At 47.6% G+C, this 24086-nt stretch overlaps 11 protein-coding genes across 11 annotated transcripts; 5 read left to right on the forward strand and 6 right to left on the reverse strand.

Annotated features, from left to right (window-relative positions):
• Positions 1–1447: 1447 nt before the first annotated feature.
• On the reverse strand, positions 1448–2356 carry B0J16DRAFT_359186 (aquaporin-like protein; the record flags this gene model as incomplete). Its single annotated transcript, XM_046129636.1, has 2 exons — positions 1448–2089; positions 2147–2356. The coding sequence occupies 2 exons, from the start codon at positions 2354–2356 to the stop codon at positions 1448–1450; spliced, it is 852 nt and encodes a 283-aa protein (XP_045977283.1).
• A 1640-nt stretch (positions 2357–3996) lies between these two features.
• On the reverse strand, positions 3997–4554 carry B0J16DRAFT_277106 (uncharacterized protein; the record flags this gene model as incomplete). Its single annotated transcript, XM_046123792.1, has 2 exons — positions 3997–4292; positions 4353–4554. 2 exons carry the CDS (start codon positions 4552–4554, stop codon positions 3997–3999), a joined length of 498 nt encoding a protein of 165 aa, XP_045977284.1.
• Positions 4555–4905: 351 nt separating this feature from the next.
• B0J16DRAFT_351731 (uncharacterized protein) lies at positions 4906–5647 on the forward strand. The gene is made up of 2 exons (XM_046129221.1): positions 4906–5372; positions 5430–5647. The coding sequence occupies exons 1-2, from the start codon at positions 5009–5011 to the stop codon at positions 5486–5488; spliced, it is 423 nt and encodes a 140-aa protein (XP_045977285.1). The 5' UTR covers positions 4906–5008; the 3' UTR covers positions 5489–5647.
• Positions 5648–6187: 540 nt separating this feature from the next.
• Positions 6188–6864, forward strand: B0J16DRAFT_359187 (lysophospholipase; the record flags this gene model as incomplete). Its single annotated transcript, XM_046129637.1, has 2 exons — positions 6188–6711; positions 6789–6864. 2 exons carry the CDS (start codon positions 6188–6190, stop codon positions 6862–6864), a joined length of 600 nt encoding a protein of 199 aa, XP_045977286.1.
• On the reverse strand, positions 6817–8130 carry B0J16DRAFT_351733 (uncharacterized protein). The gene is made up of 4 exons (XM_046129222.1): positions 7718–8130; positions 7452–7637; positions 7303–7382; positions 6817–7238 (listed from the first exon to the last, which is right to left on the reverse strand). The coding sequence occupies exons 1-4, from the start codon at positions 8000–8002 to the stop codon at positions 7142–7144; spliced, it is 648 nt and encodes a 215-aa protein (XP_045977287.1). The 5' UTR covers positions 8003–8130; the 3' UTR covers positions 6817–7141.
• A 1619-nt stretch (positions 8131–9749) lies between these two features.
• B0J16DRAFT_359189 (uncharacterized protein) lies at positions 9750–10594 on the reverse strand (the record flags this gene model as incomplete). Its single annotated transcript, XM_046129638.1, has 3 exons — positions 9750–9886; positions 9958–10235; positions 10581–10594. The coding sequence occupies 3 exons, from the start codon at positions 10592–10594 to the stop codon at positions 9750–9752; spliced, it is 429 nt and encodes a 142-aa protein (XP_045977288.1).
• Positions 10595–10819: 225 nt separating this feature from the next.
• B0J16DRAFT_277070 (uncharacterized protein) lies at positions 10820–11490 on the forward strand (the record flags this gene model as incomplete). Its single annotated transcript, XM_046123788.1, has 3 exons — positions 10820–10947; positions 11013–11327; positions 11382–11490. The coding sequence occupies 3 exons, from the start codon at positions 10820–10822 to the stop codon at positions 11488–11490; spliced, it is 552 nt and encodes a 183-aa protein (XP_045977289.1).
• A 3279-nt stretch (positions 11491–14769) lies between these two features.
• Positions 14770–15570, reverse strand: B0J16DRAFT_252996 (uncharacterized protein; the record flags this gene model as incomplete). Its single annotated transcript, XM_046123111.1, has 1 exon — positions 14770–15570. A coding segment is annotated over one exon (801 nt), but the record flags the coding sequence as incomplete, so codon positions are not given.
• A 2516-nt stretch (positions 15571–18086) lies between these two features.
• Positions 18087–19484, reverse strand: B0J16DRAFT_393486 (uncharacterized protein; the record flags this gene model as incomplete). Its single annotated transcript, XM_046132061.1, has 3 exons — positions 19040–19484; positions 18509–18991; positions 18087–18470 (listed from the first exon to the last, which is right to left on the reverse strand). Exons 1-3 carry the CDS (start codon positions 19328–19330, stop codon positions 18087–18089), a joined length of 1158 nt encoding a protein of 385 aa, XP_045977291.1. The 5' UTR covers positions 19331–19484.
• A 1005-nt stretch (positions 19485–20489) lies between these two features.
• On the forward strand, positions 20490–21879 carry B0J16DRAFT_49112 (amino acid/polyamine transporter I). Its single transcript, XM_046133934.1, has 2 exons — positions 20490–20814; positions 20885–21879. The coding sequence occupies exons 1-2, from the start codon at positions 20789–20791 to the stop codon at positions 21492–21494; spliced, it is 636 nt and encodes a 211-aa protein (XP_045977292.1). The 5' UTR covers positions 20490–20788; the 3' UTR covers positions 21495–21879.
• Positions 21880–22559: 680 nt separating this feature from the next.
• Positions 22560–23958, forward strand: B0J16DRAFT_393492 (G protein-coupled glucose receptor regulating Gpa2-domain-containing protein; the record flags this gene model as incomplete). The annotated part of the gene is made up of 7 exons (XM_046132062.1): positions 22560–22703; positions 22754–22794; positions 22846–23168; positions 23218–23468; positions 23522–23647; positions 23699–23837; positions 23873–23958. 7 exons carry the CDS (start codon positions 22560–22562, stop codon positions 23956–23958), a joined length of 1110 nt encoding a protein of 369 aa, XP_045977293.1.
• Between the last annotated feature and the right edge of the window lie 128 nt (positions 23959–24086).

Consider the following 24086-nt stretch of genomic DNA (forward strand, 5'->3'; position numbering starts at 1 on the left):
CTGGTTAGACTTGGAGGTTCTTTACCATTTAGATGCTATTCTGACTGTTTTTGAGGCCGTGGTAAGGACGCTTGAGGGCGACAGACACACCCGCAAGCGTAAGCGAGGCTGGTTTCGCTATTATTGGCAATATCTGGGATATGGTGCTTGGCTATGAGTTGCTGTTTAACACGTTGGGCGAATATAAGTAACCTGCTGTTGATTACCTGATACAGAGCACTGTCGAATTAGAATCAAACTTGCTTGGGATAAGCTAGACGAATATTATCAGCGGCTGGACGAGACACCCATCTACAATACGACTATGACACTCTATCCAGCTGCTCGTTAGGACTGGTTTAATGAAACATAGGCTCATAAGCCTAGTTGGGTTGAAACGGCAGAAGAGATGGTTGCCGACGTCCGGCTGTCCCATTACTCTCATCTCAGGGTTAGAACCAGCAGCAGAAAGACCTTGATTTTTCAACCCCTTCGAGACGAACAATCGTCTGCTAAACCCAATACCAGCCTACGCAGCAGCTATTGTTGATCACGAGTGTCAAGCGTGACAGACGGATCGTGAGGCCAGCATCGGCAACCTTTTCCGGACCATGAGGTGGCACGAGCCAAATTTAAGGAAGCGGCATCAATCAAGGTGGCTTTATTTGACGTGGCCACCACTCCGCTTGCTCTTGAGGTATGTTTTGAACCGTAAGCCGTACTATTCGCTTGAGCATGACTTTGAGTGAGTTGAGACTGCTGGACAGACCATTTCTGCAGCAAAGTGCAAGGCAGCATATCGATCAGGATTTGAGGGTATGACGTGGAAGAGTTTCAGAAATTTTGAATCGCAAGCTCAGCAAGGAGCGCTTCATAGCTGGAAAGGTCAGTCATAAAGCATCCATGAGCCGTTACGCTGAATTAATACCTTCACAGACACTAATACTGGCTAACCTGCTTATATTCCTCATATGCACCAGTCGGTGGCCAAAGTATGGCCAACCTTTCTGGACGGCCGCCATCATTTTCTTGCTTAGTAGAAGCATATGCAAAGCCGAGGATCATATCGGCAGGTATATCTGCAAAAAAAGCATAACTATTAAGAGTAAAACAAAAGTTTCATTCATAGTTCTAACCGACTGCGTCTTGTTCGACCGACGTACAATATATAATGACGATGAGTACAACGACCGGCAAGACAATCGCGATACCGGTAGCTAAATATGGGCGTATACTTCAACGACCCTATGTTTGCATTCCAACTGTATGTTCATATGTCCAATTTACCTAGTTTGTGCCGTGACACTGACACTGACGACGCTAGAACAGGCTCCGGTCCGACAAGATGATCTAGCCCATGTTGTGCCAGATCGTACTAGATCTCAAAGCACCATGCGGCGCGGCAATTCCGCCGACTGTGCACGAATCGACGTGTATATGATTAGAGTACTCTCAGTCAATCAGAGGCTCAAGGGCTAGAGCTCATCTGACCGTCCATGAGACTGTCATTCCTTCTGTGGGCGTTTTCTTTTCTGGTGTTCTCGAGCCGGGATTGAGGCGTAGCCGCCGTCAAGTGGTCATGGCGGAATCCACAGCGATGGGGATTTCCATTTTCAAGGTCATCATCATCCTGTCCCGGGTTGGCTGTCTGATAATCCAGCCACTTGAAGAGTTTATACACCGCAAAGGCCAGGAGGGATCCCATAAAAGGGCCAAGCCAGTAAATCCAGTGATAGCCGACAAAACCGGTGATGACCGCAGGACCGAATGATCGAGCAGGGTTGATGGAAGTGCCGGTCCAGTTGGTTGCTGCAATATGGGCGATGAAGACTGAAATACCGATGCCGATGGGGGCTAGAAACGTACTTCGATGCTTCTCGACAGCGAGAAAGTACACCGTCAAGACGAGCTGGCCTGTGAGGAACATCTCGATAAAGAGGCCCTGAGTGATACTGGTACCGTTTTCTAGTGCGTTGGCAACGCCAAGCGGGCCCGGAAGTAGGCCATCCGTAACACCAGCGGCGGCAATGGCGGCAACGAGCTGTGTGGGAATTATCATGATGCCGTTGAGGGGCTTAACGGCACCCACGAGCATGAGACCAACGGTGACCTAAGAGACGCGAGGTCAGCAGCCGCATCAAGCCAATGGACAATTCTATAGTATTACCGCTGGGTTGAACATTCCACCAGTGACACGATAAAAGATCCAGACATTGATGGCCAGCGCAGCGCCGAACGAAGCTGCAATGTACATCAAACTAAATGGCTGCAGTGGTGCGCTTGGGTCTAGGGGATTGTTGGTGGCGATAGCGGTCTGCGTGCCGAAGAAGGATAAGAGGAGGAACATGAAGGTTCCACAGAACTCTCCTATAAGCATGATACAAGGGTTTCTGGTGCTCGAAGGGAGACAATGGGACTGTTCGCCCGGTGTGGGCTCGCCGTGATGGGATGAAAACATGGAGTGGGTAGACGGGAATGCCATGATGGAGAATGAAGAAGCAGGCGGGATGTGGGAAAGGAGTTGAACGAAGTGTGGATGTGCTTGAGTTGCTGGCTCAAAAAGATATCGTCACTACTGTGGCCCCTGTGGAATATATACCCTCGAGTAAGTGACAGCAGACTACATATCTCAGTTGAGGTGTCCCATCGTTCTCCCATCAGGACTTCTTTAGCTGACAGCCAAGATCTTTAGTCCCTGGCAACCTTCCAGCTCAAGGTGGTTTAGGAACTCGAGGGTGTGGAGTACTATTGGCCCCGGATGAAGCTTTTACAGTGTAACTATCCTGGTGTAATCACGATCCATATCTCTGCTACCGTTTAATATGGCAAAAAGCAGCTTCAAGGATTTTTAGGCACTAGCATAAATAGTCTTCCTCGTCTCTCTGCCCAACGTGGACTCAGGGGAAGAGAGAGAAAATAACTCCGCAAAGAATACATAATGTTTCAGTACTCGAGCTTTAAGCGAATCTTGTGCTTGTTTCCGCGGTAACTCATTAGTCGACCTCAGTTTGACACTGTTTAAGGCAAAGGTCCCAGGATTCCATCTTTAACTTTGCAAAGGCAGCTTTCAAGGCGCACTTGCGAGGGTAGTTGGCGATACCCCCAGTAAGGGCGTCAGACATAATGAGACCATATCACCATGTGGCAGGGCGTCCAGTACATATTCTCCTCACAGTCCCGATACGATTGTGGAGCGACGCTAACCGCGAATGACGGGGCCATTGACTGCAGAGGAAGCAAAGAGTTGGTAAGCGAGATCGAAGATGAGAAAAAGGACATTGTTTCTTTGAAATAATGCCGACATATTTGCAGGCCAATAAAACGGTTGAAATGCTTCGGAGCGAGGGCGTTACTTTGCCCTTGGTAAAGCCTAATTAGTTGACATGCCTTTCAAGCATGTGAATCTGATGGCGGAAAAAATGACAAGAGACATTTTAACTTGGTCCGCATGGGGATAATTGCAGATTAATGCCAATCATTCCGGCGTCCCTCGTTGATTCATCCGCGCGTCATGGTACAACTCGCTCCCGCATGCTTAGCTTAACTAGCAGGTCCAGGGTGGGTGTGGGCGTTTACGCGTGTGGGTGTCGTGAACACTCCCGTATTGTCCTGTCAGCTGATGAACCGAATACACGTAATGTCTAACAAATGTACCTCCATTAGCCAGATATAGTGCACAGTATGGATGGCGATGTGCTAGATCTAGTAAGAGGGTGGTGAAAGGAAACTAACAGAAACACATGGTTTCCGAGTCAAGGTGCCCTCCCGACCCTTGTTCTAGGCCCCGGCAGCTCGCAGCTCGCAGGGTCAGCCGTGGCGCAAAGTGAAGGTAGGAATTCATATGGGAGGCCTAGTTGATTCATATCGAGATCCTAAGACCCTCTGTTGAGGACATGGAACTGGATGGTTCCGGTAGGTCCGCCATTTAGAGTGTACATGGCCTCGTAACATAACGCCCCCCACAGCCGCATCGCATTTACCGTCGGCGGTTGCATAGTTGTTTACAACGGCAAATCCTTATTTTTCGCCATTCATAATTCCATCTGTAACAGCCCCTTGAACCATCGAAACCGCGATATGCGCTAGGGGATGTTTCTTTGGATCGGTGTCCAGCATAAAGTCGATGGTTGCTGACGCTATGGCCGCACTCGCAACTTTGATCCCCTTCTCGCCAATCCAGGATCCTCTATCATTTCGGATTCGGAATGCCACTTCCGCTCCCGTACTGACACCCTTCCCCACGGCGTGCTCCCTCTTGCTGCGCTTCTTTACTGTCGGTACCGCCCTGTGGCGGCTCGTTTGACTCGCCCTAGCTGATGGGGTACTGTGCAAGCGTTGATGGTGAGACGAATTAGTTTGTAAATGCGTCTCACTAATTAAGCTCCCCAAACTCGGCCGACCGCTGATGTGTTCCCACTCCCTTGACCGCTGATGTCTACCCGTGATATGGTCATAGACTGGTTTCCCGTGAGTATGATGGTGATCTGGCTCGTCTTTATCACCGTGGGGGTGATGATATCGCCGCCCTTGCTTGGAGTGTCGACTCCGGTCTTGTTGATGATCGAGGTAATCCATGATGATAGTTTTTGTGCAAGAACCTGGAGGACGCAAGAGCTTGGAACAAGCAAAACCCATTTTATAGGTCCTGGCTGCAACTCAGGTTGGCCAATAAACTTCGCTGATGCTAAGCGCAGCAAGTTTCCTTATACCTGACGTGGCTGATGGTGTGGTGTCATACTCGCAAGATTCTTCAGGAGACTAACATGTGTTTATATGTAGTGGTGTGAGTGTGATCAAAAACGGGTAAGCCGGTAGTACCCACATCTATGTTGCAAGCTGCCAATGCCAGCCTAGACATCCTCGGGCGTAGCACTGGACACTATATTAGGCCAAAATGCCTTTTAACAACATTCGCTAAACTAAACCATTTGCACACTTGCTCTCCTCTCTTCTGTTCACTATTAACAACTTGCCCGCCTCGCACCAGCATAGACTACCGGTCGGTATATGCCCCCAAATCAATAGCAATATGGCCACGAGGGAGCTGTTGGTTATAATTCTGAATCATACTAATGAGGAACTCAACATCGAGCCCCAATCCCCGAGTCTCGATCATGGCCATTGGATGGACACGCCAGATTCACGGCCGCCGCAAATGATATTAGCAGGGGAAAGCGGCATGATGCGCTGCAAGTCGAGCCACATAGGTGGGGGGATTGAGGGTTCTATTACATACCGAGTTGTTGGATTCGAGGCGAACAACAGGGTGACGTTTCTGTGGAACGTACCCTATGTCGGGCCAAACCAATTCGACTGCTCTTGCGCGACAGACGCTTTCACCGTCAAAGTCTTGGGCGGGCGGGGAAATCAAGCTGTCGTTGTCTTCGTATTTGGTAAGTTGGCCACCTATGGTAATAGCCTTTTATCCAAAAGTCTGACAGCTCCAATAGAACCAGCTCTAAGGACAGATCCAAGGTTGGATGATGGTGTGTTCGCAGCTGTCTCCTAGAGTCTGCTAAGCCTCCAGTAGATGGCTTACCCCACAGTTAAATGAATACAAGATTCAGCCACCTGTGCGTCAGCTGAAAATTTACATCTAATACGGCCTTCCTTTCGTGAACCTACTCGAGCATTAGCGCACTGTAGTGGAATAATTCAAACAGCTTACTTTAACTGGCATCATTTTACTGGACAGTATGATCTCTCGCCTTTCGAATGATGCATGACCCTGCAACGTTCACGAAGTAGTGTGTGTAGTATCAAGCCGAAAGTGATGTGGAATGTATGTCCTCAAAAGATGAATACGTAGCTGTGACATAACTATCGCCGGGGGACGATAAATCTTGGCCTTGGGTAGCATGCCTCGGATGTAAATCTCAATTTAGTAGAGGAGAGGACTTTAGGGCCTCTCACCCTCAAAAGCTATCAATGTTTTGCCTTGTCAAATTTCCGGTTGCCGTTAACTCAATTGACTGATTGCACAACACCATTAGATCGGACAGCACCAGGCTTTCTTAAAAGTGCACGATGTTGGCATGCGGTCGGTTGATCAAATAGGGAGTGCTGCTGGCCTCGCCCGCTGGTATGTTAATATAATACTCTAGCGAATATTGGAGAAGAGAACAGGGACATCGTCAGCTAGCCCAACCCGTTCTACAAATACAATCCCAGGAACAACTCAAACGCGGATAGCACGATCCTGACGCTCATGGACGGGGGTGAGAACTTGGAAAACATTCCCTTGCATCCATTGATCTTATCTGACCGCCAGGTCGATGTCATCTTTGCCGTTGACGGCTCCGCTGACACTAAGACCCGCTGGCCGAACGGCACGGCCCTTGTGGCAACATATCAGGGGTCTAAGGAAGGCGCCTCGGCACGGAATAGTGAGTTCCCAAAGGTCCCAGGTCAAAACATGCTTATTAATCTTGGCCTCAACAAGCGTCCGACCTTCTTCGGATGCGGGACAGACTCCAAAAGCCTGTCAGGACCATTGATTATTTACCTCCCCAACGCGCCGTATAAATATCAATCCAGCTCCACAACCTTCGACCTCGAATACAGAAATACAGAGCGGAACAAGATCATTCGTAACGGATACAACGTCGCAACCATGGGCAATGGCACAATAGACTCCGACTGGCCCGCCTGCGTAGGCTGCGCGGTGTTGGCACGCAGCTTGGTCCGCACAGGTACGGATATGCCATCCAAATGTGTAGACTGCTTCGCGAGGTACTGTTGGAACGACACGACGAACTCGACGACGCCGGGAGCATATGAGCCGGAGCAGATTATCACTAGTGGCGTAGGGCACCCGGTGCCGTTCATGAGGGCCATAGGAGCTACTCTGTTAATCATTTTCATGCTGCTGTACATGTGATTTGAGTAACTAGAAATGGGAGAATATAATGAACACTGTCACGTTGCCTCTGATGGACTCCATGATCTCCCTGATACGCAAGACGAAATCTGATACCTTAGGTACATGTCCGAGTCTCCTTCGTCCGTTACATTCTTGATTCAGTCTGCTAGACCCTCCGTCCCTTTGGAACTCTCCAATTACAAACTGGTTATGACAGATCTCGTTAACCACAAAATAGACTTGGGTGTTGCCAGTTGTGGCTTTCTCCTCAGCGGAGTCCTCTGTATGCCCTCGCCTAGGCTAGACCGTGTTAGTAGGTACTGTAGGCTGGAGATTGTTCGCCGCGCCATTCTGCCCTTCAATTCCCTGCTCATAGTCATGTGCTTGAGGATGCCTTCTTAAATGCAAGAATCATTAGTCCAGAATCCTAATCACAATGTTCTACACTTGGGGGAACTTACTTGGTGAGTTTTTCCGCACGATATCTCATGTCTCGCTTTGTCTCATCGAGTTTAATATAAGTACGGAAGACATATACCCCCTAGTGATAGTTTCGTTAGTTTCTTCCGTTTTCTTAAACCCCAGGGGCAGGTACACGGAAATGACCTACAAGAATGCCACTTGCAAGGTGGAGAAACCACGCGATGAATGAGAAGGCCAGAACAGCCCTCCATTGTGCGCATCCCGCCCCGTTGATGTTAACTGTCCCAATGGGACCGACTCGCCAGAAACGGCCCCAATAGTAGCCCCAATAATCGTAATACCAGCGTGAAGAGCAGGTGTGACTACCCGTTTTCTGTGCAAAGTGAATTTTGTGGTCAATTAGTTGATGGTCTTCGCCAAAGAATAATATAAACATGGGAAAGAGAGCCATACAGTCTGAAGCAGGCAATATGCCACGAGCCACATTACAAACAGTACAAAGTCAAACGGGAAGCCCAAAAACAGTGATTTAAATGGCGGACAAAAAAAGAAAGAGTAGATAATACTAATACCCGCGACGACCATAACATAGATGATCCGTCCATCGACATTCACCTGTGCGATGCTGATCATATAACAGAAGCGCGAGAGAAGTCCTAGGACAATAATAGCCGAGGCAAATTCAAAAAGGCGTAGAATAACAGATATGGCTTTATGCGCAACCCCGCTTTCTGCCATTTTGGATTGGAGTGGAAGTGATTGATTACAAATATAAGATTAAAAGGCTACTTGGGGTTCGAAACCGTAATGTAGTGAATTTAGCGCAGGGTTTGCGCCGGCCGAATTGAGATGAGATATGAGACAAGCCCTGATGTATATATGCCTGGAACGACTGGTTGATATCTGCATCCAACGTGCTCATTGCGCAAGAGTGTCGTCATGTAGTGAGGTAAATAAACCTTGATGTTCACAATAACAGTCTAGACCAGTCCTGAATTAACAACATTTTCAACGGGCCAGTCTTATGGTGCTTGGCCACTGGCAGCTAGCCAACCACACATTAACTTGAGTTTATTTTACCCGTAGGTACGTAAGAATTCGCATTTGATGTACCGGGTGAAACCATCTACGTCGCTTCGTGCAAACACCATGCTCTGAAGCTTACTATGAGGGATGTCCTTGATAAGTGGAAACCTAATCACCTAGCGCGGGGTGCTTACCGTCCTCGTTGAAAGGGCAAGGCCATTGTTCTCAAATGCCAATCCTTTAGCACCCTGCACGAAAATGCCCGGCCTTGGCAAGATGCTCGCTCTATCATCGGAAGTTTTCAGTGCCGGTCTGACATGCAGCTAAGTCGCGCTAATCGTTTTAGTTGCTGCGAGGGTCACCACCCACTCGACCACAAGCGCTGCTCCGATAACAAGGCGGCCGATAAGCAGGACTAACCGATTTTGATCTTCATTATCGGATTAAGGCGTGAACAATTGAGGGTTACAGTCGAGCTAGTTGACTCGATCGCCTTCACATCGCCGATTGCGACGGTTAATGTGGAAGCATCGGCATCTTCCAGGTCCATGCAACTCGTGTATTTGTCCTACAACTAGTTATACCACTTATATCCCATATAGTCAGCTGATTAAACAGGTTGTGTCGCCACCTCTCCGGCAAGCAGAGCTAGGGGTTCTTGGAACAAATGACTCCCATATCAAGCCACCGGGGGACCCAATAGGCCCACGGGTACCCGTCGCTATAAAGTTTTTCATCATTCTTCATTTTACAACACAGAGAAAGATCTTAAAAATATAAAACAAAAACGCCTACAGTATCTTTTGATAGTACTTCAGATGTCCAAGATAGTTTTACAGAATAATATATAGGATTCGGAGAACTAAAACATCTCAAGAGTTGCGCTTACATAAGAATCTCGCTTCTGGTTACGGGTACCCGTGGGAATAAAATTCTCGACGTTGTGAAAATCCAAATAAATTACAATAAATAATTTGAAACCGTGAGAAAGCTTCGGATATATTCAAAATGCCATCATCTACTTATAGAAATGTTTTCATAGTTTTATTCGTAAATTTAGGTAAGATATTCTGGAAAGTTTGGAAAATCTTACAGCGACGGGTACCCGTGGGCCTATTGGGTCCCAGCCACCGGGTATGAGTATTGAGAGCATGCTTTCATGAAGGAAAAGGTTTAGGTGGGACGGGTTGAGAGAGATGTTAAATGAATGATCATGGCACATTGTCATGAGCGTAGGCGTCAACTTATGTACAAACAGGAAGTGATAATTCCCTACTGATACGATCAGTATATCTTAGATACAGGGAAACTCCAATCTGTTTATCGGGTGCCATCATCAATTAAGCCGTATTAATTTTCCAACTCCATGGTCCAAGTTCCAAGCAACAAACGGCGTTAAGCCGGACTACGATTCGCCTTATATATTCCGACATCAATCTTCCTAGCAGACAAGGTTGATTTAGTTTTTCTTCCAAAACTTCCATTTCTGCTTTGCCAGACATGAAGACGGGTACAGATAGCGGTTCAACATGTCCCTCCCCTCGTCCGAAAGGTCGACGATAGACTCGTTCAGGGTATCAATGATAAATCGGTTGGCTGCTCTCAATCAATGCCAAATCCCCTGCCACAATAGAGGAAAATGAAACGCTGTAGAAGAGAAAACCTACGCATAAGGTCAAGCCCATAGTCACCAGCATTCAACGCCATATCCATCCTCGCAGAAGTATAGCACCCATACCGTAGCTGCACCTCAAGCATACAAATCCATAATCTTTGGGTCTCATCTGCTATCATGCCCTGGCAGCTGCATTCAGAGCAGGTGCTTTCCTGGCGCGAGCGCTCCATAAATCGGTCTTCCTTGCTGGTATGTTCATGCTTGGCGTGACGCATCGTGTTTTCTCTGGAGAGATTCCAGTCCGATGTGGGAGAGAAAGGACTTGGAGGTCTTCGCGATGCAATGTGAGTGAGATTTTATATGAAGTGGTTGAGATTATGGTAGTGGTTTAAGTCGAAGGCGATCGCGGGCTTGGATAAGTAATCCTAGGTGTGTGTTTAACAAAAGACCAAGTAAGTTTGTGCGACTGTCAGTTATGTATTTTACATAATGGGGCGTGCGATCGTTAAAGCAGTGATACTCCAGTCGGACCCCAGTGTAAAGATGTATATGGGACTTAGAGCGGGGAAGCAACTGAACACTAAACCAAGGACATACACACATCCAATGAGACACATGAGAGAATCAGGGCTCGCGACATAGTATGTGTGTGTGTGCGTATATTTTTTTCCCTACCTCCGTAGTTCCATGGTGGCTTTGGCTCTTTAGGTTATGCAACACCGTCACCCCACAGTATTCTAAGGGTGTGCGATGGCTTAGCCACCGAAGCTTATCGGTGCACCGGCGATGAAGTGCGGGGAATGCAACCCGGTTCCAGGGGACGACAGCTCGATAAATGTCAGCTATGCTCGGAGCATAAGGCTGATTTAGCCAACCCTCTCCTCGAGAAAGGAACTCCAATTATGCCAATCGAGATGGGTCTGAGACAACAGTTCAACAGCAAAGCTATGCCGCTGGCTTTGGCTACGCCCTGGATCATCAGTATGTTAATATCATGGATTCCATTCATCAAGGTTAGCCTCTATGAGATGCCAAGCTTTCTGTGAGTCTCATCTATCAATAGCTTTCTATAGCTACCGGTCTTAGAAAAACTGCTAATATTCGAAGGCTGTTAGTTAGCCTTATCAGCGCCGTGGAAGTACTTGGTATCGTCGCTATCTTTATATATACCACTATCTTCCCAGAGTCACCATATGCCGAGCCTGCCGAACCAGGCCGCCCCAGCACTTGGCAAGAGAAATTCCTCCTGGTGTGGTTCTGGTTCCTCTTTATTAGCCCATTTTGCACGAGTATCTTTGTCATGTGGATGGCCAGCGATAACCCTTGCAATGACGAAGACGACTATACGATACTTGATCAACCGATATGTCAAGTCGGCCTAAGGTTAATCAAAGCAACTGCCTTGTTCCGCGCTGGCACTATGTAAGAGCTTATTTACCTTATTTTCTCCTTGGCCATTTGTAACCTCGCCTACAGTGCAACTTTCCTATTTGCTACGTCCTCATGGCTCGAATCTCGACGACCACAGCGTGACAAATTCCAACAAGAAGAAAGTTGGCCGGGCTCTCCTAATATATTTGCATAGAGTATCTATGGCACTTGGACTTTATTCATATAAGAGTCTCATATCGGCGAAGAAACGTTGACGATAGACCGCCTGGACCGAAGCTGATCCTACTGATGGGTCTTGAGCATCGAAACTCTCACCACTTGTGTTGGCCTGAAAATGCTGAAGTTTTGTTGCGATTTTAGCTCTTCGCAGGTACTGTGTAGATTGCGGTAGTTTTTCTGTTTAACGTGCATGATAATGTCAGACAGTACGTGTGTTCAGTCCATTGATCCCAAATCAGTGTATTCGTGTTCTGTTGTTGTTCAGTGTCTGCCCTTGAATGATCTACTGTTTCTATGCGTAATCTTAAGGGTTCTGACCCGCACGTGACACCTCAGCGTACGCCTACTGTTCGACATAAAAGTCATGAAGTTACAAACATGCACTACCAAACTGAATTGGATGAAACCTGTCCACTTAGCTGAGATTCAGGACGTTGTGGTCGCGATTCGAGCCATGAGGAGGTGGCAAAAACGAAGATTGTTCTGCGAGGGTAGAAAATGAGTGTAAAAGAGAACCAAGATAAAGAGAGATTAACACAAAGCCAGCCCGGCACAAGAAGTTGTTTTAATTAACCCCATACTAACTCTGCGTATCGGCTCCTCATCGTCATAACGTCGTCCTTATCGCAGGAAATACCGCTGACCATAAATAAAAATAAAATACTTATGCAAAATAGACTGACAGAGAAATTAAAACCATGATCAGAAGAATTCCTCTTGCTAAGCGATGGGGCGGGGCTCTAGGCAGATAGAGGTATAAATAAGGACGGCAATGATACTAAGCACCTCTACGGTGCTAATCATGCCTGCCAATAGCTTATAAGCGTTAGGATCATACCTAAGAATAATAGCTGCAGGAAATTGTTTAAATGTTATATTTATAGAAAGTTTCGCGCCTCAGGGACGCCGATCTTGGCGAATAGAATCTAAGACATAAACAAACTTATCACCCAGGGCAGAGCTAGCGCCAGCCATACCAGCGTATATCGATCAGCGCTGACTTCAATTCAAGTAAGTCAAGTTCGGGGGTGTAACTTGATTACTTGAAATAAAATCGTCCGTGAACTTACTTAACTTGAATTGAATTGATATACTTGAATTGAAAGCGCTGACCTGAGGCCAGGATGAAGCTATTGGTGTTGAACAGTAGGATGGCCGTACGGGTATCATGTGACCTAATAGTCAGCTGTCGGCAACCCTAGACCCATTCAGGAAAGCATAATAAGCAGACCCCTCTCCGAGGAAGGCGGGGGATGGAGTTCGGACAATACACATGCAATTAAGGACATCAAGGCGCACGCGATCCGTTCAACAATTTCCTTCTCGAAGCTCTTTAACTTCAGCTCGTAATAAGGCCATCTCATGCATATGTTCCTTTAATGCCTTTGTATAAGACTTAATAGCATTAATAATAGACTCTGGAGAGCTACTTTTATGTCCTCTGATTCGCCTTTGAAGGTATTCCGAATGGGAATTAGCCTCATTAATAGTCTTTGGTGTCTTTGGGGTCTAATGTTGAGCCTGGCTGGTATCCTCTTCGGGAGGCGTTGGGGTCCGTAGCTGCACATCAAGCTTTGAGATGACACTTTCCGGGTCAAAGGGAACAAGCCCGGCCCCCCTAGAACCTCCCTTGGTATTGCTTTCTGTCGTAGTAGCTTGATGAGCGGCGTAAAAGGCAGGAAAGAACGTGACCTTAGTAATGTGGGTTACATGACGTCTCATTAGATGCTCTATTTCTCGACTATAGGCCTTTTTCAGCGGCCCAAAGCACCCCACATCAAGAGGCTGGAGTAGATGAGAGGAATGAGGAGGCATACAGAGCGTAATAATTTTCTTCTCTTGCAATATGCTTCAAAGTCGGCCGAGTGATGACTTTCGTGACCATCGAGGATCAGAAGGCGATAGGAACCAACTGATCGGTTAGCTGTATACTCATTGAAGTGCTTTAGCCAGTCGTGCCCCGTCCCGTTATTTGTCCATCCATTTGGAGTCGTGACGATAGCCCAATCGGTCGGGAGGCTGCTTCCTTTATACCAGTTACGAAGGTGATGCTTGCTTGTAACTATGATGAACGGCGGGATCGATTGATCTTCCACGTTGGTCGCCTCGACTACAGTAACCCATTCCTGACTTCCAGGCGGGACTGATTTTGGCCTTCCACGCCTCTCTGCACTTGTGACTACTTTGCCGGTTGAGATCATGCCCATCATAAAGCCGGTCTCATCAAAGTTCCAGATACCATCTGATCGGATACCATATTTCGCGATTGTGCTCTGTACGAGCCTGAACCAATTGTGAATAATAGTCAGATCTTCACATTTGGCCCTCTGATAGTCATATCTCCGCTGAAATCGCGTCTTGAGCTCTGGTTGTCGCTTGACAAAGTTAGAAGCCCAGCGCTTGCCGACTTGTGGCGCGTCGTGATCCGCGAGCAGTCGATTGGCCATTTCTTCAACATCACAATCGCGGGGGAAACCCTTGGGAATCTAGGTCAAGAATGAACTGAACTATGATCTGTTTCTCTTATTCGTTAGCCGACGCGATTTGGGAACCCAGTCGTGTCGATATTGTATGCCCTTCTGCCGGCGACGGAGCCGTCGCTCATTAATCTTATATATTGTTGCGGCACGTTGGGCACTTAGTTTCTCATCATTTTGAAGGGCCTGTAGAGCAAGAAGGGTTCTGGCGTTAGGATTTGTGTCTGACATGGTTGATGGTTGATAATTACTGGATTAAATTGAAAGGTTGTCAGTGGGGGGATTTTTGCGGTGTATACTTGGATACGGCGCATGCTTATCATGTACATTATACAAAATGCAGTTGTTATTATTAAATCTGACTGCCATCTAAAACGCTTGTAGGATGAAGATTATTTGTAGACCGACTCTAGTGCTCAGTCAATCTTCGCATAGCACCATTTGAAGCTTAAAGGATTATTCTTGTTTAATCGCTGCGGGCTTTCGTTGCTTCTGTGTCTATAAATGCGGAGAAAATCAAAGGGACTATGTTTATCCTCGTCATCGGTGTCAAAGACAGATCGCACAGGAGTATCAATCCAATGAGTCTGCGCCGGTCCGAGAGACCTAGGGGCCTGGGGATATTGGTGAAGTTGTAGAGGCTCACATGTGGCTGCTCTCCGAAGATTCGGCACCGACTTCTTGGTAAACCTAGGACAAGAGTCGGTTTTGTGCATAGAAAGGTGGTTGGCTGATCTACTACTTCTTAAGGCAGAGACTCGCCCTTTACAAGGTGCAGTTTTAGACCCTATGACACTTTTTTGAAATGAAGAGCTCCTAGTGATCCGTGGCAAGAGCTCTTCAATAGGAATATCGCGGAGCTCCTTGACAGTATTCTCCCTCTCCATAGAAGGGCCCCGATAGAGTTCAGCGACATGTCGATGAAGTTGCTTGGTGACAGTGGTATTGGCGCAAGGTAATCCTTGTGACTTGTGGGCTTTCCCATAGGGCCGCGACGATTGTTGAAGGGATGAACTCCTTGGAGGAGGTTTAACGGCAAGCTTTGGGAAGAGGGAGTAGTTTGCTATAGTTTTTCGTGTAGTGTTTGGGGAGTTCCGAGCGGGGGGTCGAGGATCCTGTACCTTTTGGCCAACCCTGTCTGGCAATTTACGGGGTAGAGTTTGTGTGGGGATTTCAGGAAGTGGTTTGTTTTGGGGCGGTGGTAATGAGGGTTCCAGTTGTTGAAGTTTGATAGGGAACAGAAAGGCAAGGTGTTGCTTTTTTTGGAGGCGGGGCTTGATGCTTTCGTTGGTTTCCTCGGGGCCAGGCATGGTGTTAACCCTGATCTTATCGGGGGGTTGGTGGTACTGGTAGGTCTCCTCGTGGGTGGTCTCGGGTTCGGTTTGGTCGTCAACAGTCCCAGGTGAGAATCTATTAGATCTAACCGATCTCACGACCTTGTGTCCGTAACATTGGCAGGGGTCCTTCTGCGAGCTACCCTCCGTATGTGGGCTTGTAGTGCTGCTGCCCTCATAGAGGTGCTTGCGAACCCACTTGAGGCTTAACCACCCGTTTGGCTGCTTGGTAATGCTGGTCATGTTAGGAGGATGAAGAATATTCAAGTGCCGTCGAGTGGCAAGCAGAAAGAGGACTGAAATGGGCTTCTAAGACACAACTAATCTGGTCGGTCATTTACACGCGCACGGGGTTGATATATGTGTTTCTGCTGTGTATCAAGAAGAACCCCTCTTCGAGAGTGAGCCATGGAGAGGAGGATTCCCACTTGGAGGGGCTGATGTATCACAACCAACCCTCCTGTCTTAAAAGCAGACGCGGTCCAATTTTTTGTTTCCCCAAGGGGTTAGCTCGAGAATATGGAATTCTGCTTGCGGACCCCGACGTCGAAGCCGCCTCCCCGGAATCCCTTGTATTATCATAGTTTGCACTTTTCAGTTCAGTGACTCAAGCCTCACATAAATCAGCCGTCAAGCCTTGCAGTCAAGGCGGCTCACTCCCAATCACTCACATGTACTTCCGCGTACTCAAGCATTACTGACCCGATACGTGGCCCAGAAGCACACCGCCCATGCGATACATTGACAAAGCCTCATTGGCTTCATTTACCGAAGACTTGCTTCTACAGTACCAGGATGACACGATCTACGTAACTCCAAGCTGGTATAGGCCGCCATTAAGGAGGGGCTAGAGCAACCGTTATTTAGTTCCCCGTTGGGTCCGTGCTCAGGGACGGCCCGGGAATAGTTGGCAAGTGGCGATGTTCTCTCTTTGCTCCCCATTTCTCTTGTTATTTTTGCGTAGCTCAGGGGTAGTATTAAAACTGCAATGCAACCACACGAAGCGGGAAGCTCAAACTGGCAATTGGCCCAAGCTCATGGGCCTTGAAAACTCGACCTTTTCTGCATCCAACAACTAATCAGGGGCTTCGATTTACTATCCCAACTGATAGTCCGCCATCCATCTTATCAACGTATTTTTTCCCCTCACCGCTTCCCGTTCCGGATCCATGCATGTGTAAGTGTATGTGCGTGCATGCTTATCGCTTAATCCACTCACCTTAAGGCTTCTATTCTAAAAGTATTACGTAAAGCGCCAACCGACAAGAGAAAAATGAGGAGAGGGGAAAACCGACACCTGAGAGGTTTTGGCAATGATTTATTTCTTATGCATGTTTTCGAGAAAAGAGGCGAACATTCGATAGTGAGAGTGATGGCGAGTGAGCTTGCATTTCTTGTCACTATCAACAATGACAAGTCGGTCTTGTATACTACCAGAATACAAGTGTATCATAGAGTGGCCACGATTGTTTACAGGTTACTTATTTGACACCTTGAGTTGCGTAGAAATACTTTCTATAAGCAACTTATCTAGAAGCGTTCAGGTTTGTGATGCGCGTAAAGCTGCTGCTTGTATCATAAACTCAACGACAGTGACGATCTATTTCCATTTGGAGTGAAACATGCGAACGCCTAAGCCCTATGGTCCAGAAGAGGACGAAAGATAAACGCCCTTAACAAGTTGAACCTAAATTAGCCCTGTTCGGCCGAGACTATCGATGTATGTAAGCCTAGCACCCCCAAATGGTGTCGTTTCTTCCTGCGGCCAGCATGCGTATCAGGAGATCGAAAGACCGGATGCAACGTGCCGTTTTGACCAGACAGGCGGGTGCTAACGCGGGCATCATCGAGTAACCAAAACCTTACCTTGAGCAAATCAGGGGTCCACGGGTGCATCCTACCAGTAGTCCTCATCATCAACAGATCTGTCAAGTATGAAGAATCTCGATTCTTAAGTACGTGCGCCTGAGGAGGGAAGAGGATAGTGCGAGTCGGAATTTTGACGAATAAGCAAAGATTTGTAACGTCATCATGACAATTAGTTCTTACAATGTTTAACGACGTCCTATTGAACAGGGGTATTCACGGGCCACACTTCCTCGTGAGCTAGGACCATCCATGAGCCAGGGAGTTCAAGCCATTAATTAGCCTGTGTAATATGAGGGAAATATGGTTCCTGGCAAGATCCATTTCTAATTGGACGGAAGCCATCCGATTATTGTCGTCTCTTGAAGAATCACCCCACCGCAGAGCCGGCTCGGTTCTCCCTACCTGTCGAGATACCTTGCGACTTATGTAAACCAACGGGGCATTGGTTGAGGGCATCAGTTGTGGCGCACGAATATGAATGTAACCTCAAAGAAATAAGGCTAGGTCCTATCTCACATACCCAGAGAGGCTACCAACGCATCTGAAATGGAGAAAATATCGATAACCGGGAACAGTGGCAGGTGGTCGATCCATGGACGATTGCTTACAGAACAAATTAGTACTGCTGTGCCGCTTTGCAGAGCATCCCACGACCATGGACTTGGTGCGGCTGATGATGAGACAGCACAAGACCGGCAACCAGAATTACTCCCAGGAATAAATAGGAGCTTATTCTCCGCCTTTGCCGTGCGACAAGGGCTTGGCAAAGCTTGTGGCTGCATCTGGTGTCTCTAGTATGACGGATATGTCCTAGGATAAGGCAAAGTGTTAATGATGAGAGTAGGTTGAGCCAAGAGAAGAATATGTGCAATTGTTAATGTGACATCTATCTAACTGCTCTGCATATGATATGCAGCTTCAGTAGACCCCATGGAGTCAGCCCGCGAACTATGTCTATCATCGTAATGAATCTCAAAATCCGTGTTCACCATAACACCCTCCGTCAAATTCCGTACACTCTCACTACCGCTTGCAATTTCCGTGTGCACCTCAGCCGTGACGTCCCTGCGCCACATTGGCTGCTCGCTATGTCTCGCTCTAGACCCCATCCTCAAGGCGCTGCCCAGCCCGCTACCTTGCTTGGGTGTTTGTCTAGCTCTTGAGTCGGATAGGGCCGTCATCTCAAGGTCAGTTCCATTGCCGCTATATTTGAGTTCGTATGGTGTGTTAATGGTAGCGACGGTGGTTGCTCCTAAAAGACTGTCGATGACTCCCTTGAGACTGGGAATGCAGCCCGTAAGGACAGAAAAACCAAGGGCAATTTGTCCCAGATCATCATCGACACAGAATTCCAAGTCATGTCGTCGGAGTCGCCAAACATGTATCTCGCGTGTGTAAGCTCGGGTATCGTGATAATTGGCACGATGAGTCGAGTGCCAAAAAGCGCCATGACGATGATCTTTCTTCGGACTGATGTTTGAACCTCCCACATTATTGCAATGGGGAGAATGCATAAAGCAATGTCGGTCAAGATGATCATGATGCCGTTGTAGAGAAAAATCGGTCCTTGGTTTGGACACTGCTGTTTGTTATCGGCAAGCCATGGCTGCGGCATAGGACATTGGAAAGCGGTCGCAAATATGCCAGAGATTTCCCATGCAGTGATGATACCACCGAGGATCATATTAGCAAGATTTAACCCTCCTTGCTTATCGATTTGTCGGATTAGAAGACCGAGAGAATCCTTTGTCGTGGCATGGACGAGTATCCCGAGCATGCGCGATGCGTACATCAACTAGCGATATTTTAATAGGGCTATTCCTTGACGAACAATTTTCCCCACCTTGCTGAAATGATTGAAGCCATTTTCTGAGATAGCATCGCGATGTTCACCTAATCCGTTATTGCAAGCAGCAACAACGCAGGCTGTTTGAACAAAGTAAATCAGAGCCGCTGCAAGTGATCCTAGGTCGAAGTCATTCATAGACTTAATGTTCAACCGAATGATCAGCTTGCCAATAATGCCGGGGATAGCGTAGATGAGAAAGATGACGGCTGTCACCACCACGAGGGCTGCATGGTTATCCTCCGTCAGAGGATAGAACGGCGGAGCCGCCTGAGACTTTGTGGCCATGTCGTGTCGTCTAAATTGGCCTTGAATGGAGTAGGCCCGTCGTTTTCGTAGTATTTGTTCCCGACTATTCGAAGACCGAGTTTTATACTCGTCAGCACAGAGGCTTGTGTGTTGTCTTCAAGTCAGGAACCAGGGCGGGATGTCAATGAAAAAGAACCAAACAGAGTTGCATCTAATGTTAATTTGGGGAAGCCACAATAAATATCAAAAGAAACAGGGGATCTGGCTATTGTGGCTGAGACATGCATACATGTTGAGCCGCGGTTCAAATGAGACGCTCCAGCACATTGCATGATTTTCCACCTTCCAGAAATCCTAGTCAGTTTCGATCTCAAGCTGTCTGACGACATTTCCTCATTATGCCGGATGCCATGTAACCAGTGGCCTTCTCATATCAAAGGAACAAAGATACCTACTCTATCTCCGACCTATGTATCCACGCTTTAAGCTTCTTCAGTTGTTGCCTACTTTATAATCCCGTCTCCGGAGTGGGGATCATCCAAAAGATGAAGTGGCCTATGAGATGCTGAAGAGGTCGTCGATCTATGCATTGTCATGGCGCGCTTGGTGATGACAATAGAACCCCTGTGCAACTGCTTGCGTGGCGTAGTCAGACAGACACAGGAGCTGAACAGCCATTTTTTACGACGTGCAGAATGTTTGTTTCTTAGCTATTTTCAAGACTAGAAGCCTCAAAAGGAATAGGAGATAGATGATATTTTAATAATTTGTCTGTTGGTTCGAAAAGGCTGGTCCCTGCAAGCACCTCTCCAAAGCTTTCTTTGAGTCCACTCCACTGGCTCCAAGCTGTAGCTTTAGCGGATGTTAAGAGGGCCCACATTGTTACCAATCGGAAGTGATCAGCGCCGCCACAGTCAGCAGCCAGGTGCTCAGGCCTCCGTCCAGCCGCTCAATCTCCAGCATCAGCCTCTAGCATCGCCGGTCTATTCACGGCAATCTCACCTCGCCTAACTTAAGCCTCGACCCGCTCAACTTCTTGCAGTATTTATCCTCGCTTCAGGCAATAGCTCCCCCAAGCCGCATCGCTTGTGGGTGGGCGTTTCCCGGATGGTCCTATGCTGACATATGGGCTTCCATTTCTACGGCCCTCCTTACAGTTAACCACAGTCGTCCTCGCGTTCTTTTAAGCCTGAGAATCTGCCTATCTCATTACCCTGAATCTCCCTTAATATACCAAACCCCAGCCCAAATGCGAACTGCCGGTTCGTGTTCCTGCACCTCGATATTACACGCATAACCTGGCATCGCGTTACTTTCGTTCAATATATCTCACGCCGGCAGCAATAGCATCAAGCTAGAACCTTCAGGCAAGCAGCAGCCTATTCCCGTGAGCGTCGATGCTTCGGCAAGGCATGCGGGGAGCTCTGGTGTCTATGAGGTGACCAGAACGAGAAAGATGTTTTCGTTTCTCAGGTATTTGCCTTTTCTTTGACGTATATGGCACTATGGGAGGGCATGTGTTCGTAAGTCGATCTGTCTCACGTTAAGTCAATCTCTCGGTCGCAAGAGAGAATGCTGACACGTACCTTCCAGAAACATGTACTTTGCCCTCTTTAATGGCGGACCCCAGACTTTCCTCTTTAGTTTCATCATCGTCTTCTTTGCTGCCATCTCCCAGGCTGCGTCCCTGGGGGAGATGGCATCCATCCAGCCCGTAGCAGGTGCCCAGTACCATTGGACATATTACATGGCACCCCAATCTGTCAAGCGATTCGCTACCTGGATCCAAGGATGGTCAACATGGTTTGGCTACGTCTCATTGCTCGCAGCTATAGCCAACGTCACCATCATCCTTCTTGAGTCTATGATCTCCATCAACCACCCTGACTATGTGGCTGGTGGCTGGCACACATCTGTTCTAGTCATCGCCATGTGTTTGGTCCATGGCTTGATGAACGTCTATTCTTTCAAGCTCATTCCCTGGGTCGAGCTGGTTGCTGGTGTTCTCCATGTCTGTCCCTTCGTCATCTTTGCTGTCGTCCTTGCGGTCATGGGTCCCAGGAACCCTTCGTCCTTCTGGCTGGAGCGCAACATCTCTTCAGGATGGGACAATGAGTATATTGCTTGGAATCTTGGCATGCTTACCTGTGTCTGGAGTTTCACTGGTAGGATATCGAAATCAGCCTCTGACTCTCCCTCGTAAACTAACCATAGATAGGTTTCGACAGCGCTATCCTAATGCTATCACCGGCGTTGCCACTTATCAAAGACGTAGTGATGATAAAATCGATAGCGTCCAGCGCTTCGCGGCCGGCCATTCTTTCATCAGAGTATCTGCCGGGTTGGAGATTCGAAAACGTCTTAATCATATTGGCAGGCCGCCGGCAGCGGGAACCAGGGTCGTGGCCTCAATTGGAGGATTAGTTGTTAGTCGACTTTGAAGAGTTGTATAGATTGACAATTCGAGGCAGGAGCCAATTTGTGATATTGCAAGAGAAAAGAGGAACCAGTATAAATGTAATCATTAAATCACCCGAGACATATCTAACACAAGTCAAAGTAACAGTCAGAATTCAGTGAGAATACAGGAGCTGCGGCAAGGACGGAGTCCAGAAAGGCTGGTGCGAACAGGGAGCCCATCAGTTCTTATCAGTCACAGAGTGGGGCCCAGGTGGTGAGTTTCGCATCTCCGGAGCCCGAACCAATAACATCAAGTTATTGATACAAGAAAGATAAAGCCCTGGCGTTGAAACCGCATCTAAAGTAAGCCACCAACGATTTTATGCGATACCAGGGACTTCTGGAAAAAGCAATAACTTCGATCACTCCAATCAAGATGTGTTAATATCCGATAACCACGCCTGACTTGGAGGTCGGTTAGGAGCGAAGTCTTGATAACTCTGATAACAGTTAGGGGCACCTCAGTCTTAAGCAGAAGGTCGTGTTCTAGCTCACAACAAGCATAGTAGGGATTGAAAGCCCATGCATGTGCCTAGGAGATACATAGCATTTGCCATCTTACCTTCCCAGACTGACAGGATCTTCACTTTCGAGCTGGTCATAAAGTCCGTGCGCCATTCTATCATAACTCCTTTGAGCAAGGAATCCTTTCATTTGATAGTGAGCTGAGCTGAAATGAGAACGGAAATGGCATTCATGCATAAGCTTTGAGTATCTGGCCCTCCTATATACTTAACCAGATGCGCCGATCTCATTTTCCCCAGCCTAGCACTAAAAGCGTCGGCCTAAAACGTTCCTTAGTGACAGAATGCGATCATCATCGGAGATCTACCAGCGTGAGGCACTGGCCGCTCCGTCAGATCACTCGCAGATGGTTCTTCAAAGCATTATAATTTTGATTGTTTCAATCTTTTCTATCCTTGGAGCTGGCTGGATCATACTCAGTTTCGTGGTTCGTACGCCTCACTTGTATTACACTGATAAAATATTTACTATCACTAGGGCTTCGAAAGTCTTCGATCGTTCCGCCATCAGCTCATTCTGTGCGTACAGTCCCTCATTCATCCTGATCAATCTGTACTAATAACCTTTAGCGGTCTTGCAGTCAGCGACTTCTTGATGGCGTTGAACTTTCTCTCATCCACAGCCATGAACATCAATGGCAAAGAAATTGGTGCTCATGAACAAGAATCATTCTGCAGCTTCAATGGGTTCATGACGCAAGTCTTTGTAATCCAGACGGACTACTGGGTGCTGACGATTGCGACATGCACATATGTTATACTGGCAGGTCATCAGTCGTTATCTACTTGGGTCCAAGACCAGCGAATCTTTCTTGCGTGTTTACCTTGGGCGCTAAGCCTTCTTTGGGCGAGTATTGGATTGAAGATGGCGGGATACGGTGATATTGGAGCTTGTATGTCTCAAACCTCACCGAGCCATTGAATTACTGACATGAATGATAGGGTGCTGGTTCACGTCCGACAAAGTCCGCCTCCTCGCTAACTTCGTCCCGCGATGGGCAATCATCATTACCATTCTCGCTATGTACGCTCGTCTCTACTTCATCCTTCGCAAATCGCACAAGAGCTTTATTTCACTGGGGAACTCGGCATCCGAACACGCGTCTGGGAATCTGACGCAGAGCGGCATGCGATCGAATCCTGATGCGTGGCGGTATCATGAATCAGATGTCGCTGGTCGGAAGCTCCAAAGGGTTAGTGACTCACATTACTCAATGCCTTTTGTTTGAAGGCTAACTATTTTAAGATTGCGAGACTAATGCTCATGTACCCTGTTGTCTACTTGCTCCTCTGGACATTACCTACAGCTATTCGCATCTATCAGACTGTCAAACTTGCTCCATCTCCGTTTGCGTTGCAGACGGCTGATAAAGTCAGTAAAATCTTAACTACTCCTACAACAAATACTGACACATCGTTGCAGGCTTGCATCGTTTCTCAAGGCATCGTCGATGCAGTAATCTATGGCATAAATGAGGCTTCACTTAGTCGATGGTGCGAGCTCATCTTTCCGACGAGCGATACTGTTGTTGTTGGTAGTGGAACATCGCTGCCTACTAGAGGCACTCTTCGACGTGATACTGAGATACCCGACCAGATGCTCTTGAGTGTGAACGGTGTCTCTTCTGCTACCGGCAGCACTACAACAATAATAAGCAACTCAACGAATATGGAAACCAGTAGTACAGACAGAGAGGCGGGAGTTGAACTCACAGTATTACCACAGGTGGCTAAGCCAAATCGTCCCAGCAGCAACAGTATGTATAATTAGCTTTCGCTATAGAATAGCTAAACGGGGCAATGAGAAATAA

This window comes from Fusarium flagelliforme (assembly GCF_020744385.1).
Source record: "Fusarium flagelliforme strain FIESC 12 MPI-CAGE-AA-0113 chromosome Unknown B0J16scaffold_10, whole genome shotgun sequence".
Classification (NCBI taxonomy): domain Eukaryota; kingdom Fungi; phylum Ascomycota; class Sordariomycetes; order Hypocreales; family Nectriaceae; genus Fusarium; species Fusarium flagelliforme.

Bases quoted from the DNA above. Each gene is read 5' to 3' on its own strand.
- B0J16DRAFT_351731 (XM_046129221.1), top strand. From the start codon at position 5,009: ATGGCCACGAGGGAGCTGTTGGTTATAATTCTGAATCATACTAATGAG. The intron at 5,373-5,429 runs GTAAGTTGGCCA...CAGCTCCAATAG, and splicing joins TGTCGTTGTCTTCGTATTTG to AACCAGCTCTAAGGACAGAT.
- B0J16DRAFT_49112 (XM_046133934.1), top strand. From the start codon at position 20,789: ATGGCACTATGGGAGGGCATGTGTTC. The intron at 20,815-20,884 runs GTAAGTCGATCT...CGTACCTTCCAG, and splicing joins CTATGGGAGGGCATGTGTTC to AAACATGTACTTTGCCCTCT.
- B0J16DRAFT_351733 (XM_046129222.1), bottom strand. From the start codon at position 8,002: ATGGCAGAAAGCGGGGTTGCGCATAAAGCCATATCTGTTATTCTACGC. The intron at 7,638-7,717 runs GTATGGCTCTCT...CACTTTGCACAG, and splicing joins CATATTGCCTGCTTCAGACT to AAAACGGGTAGTCACACCTG. The intron at 7,383-7,451 runs GTAGGTCATTTC...AACTATCACTAG, and splicing joins ACCTTGCAAGTGGCATTCTT to GGGGTATATGTCTTCCGTAC.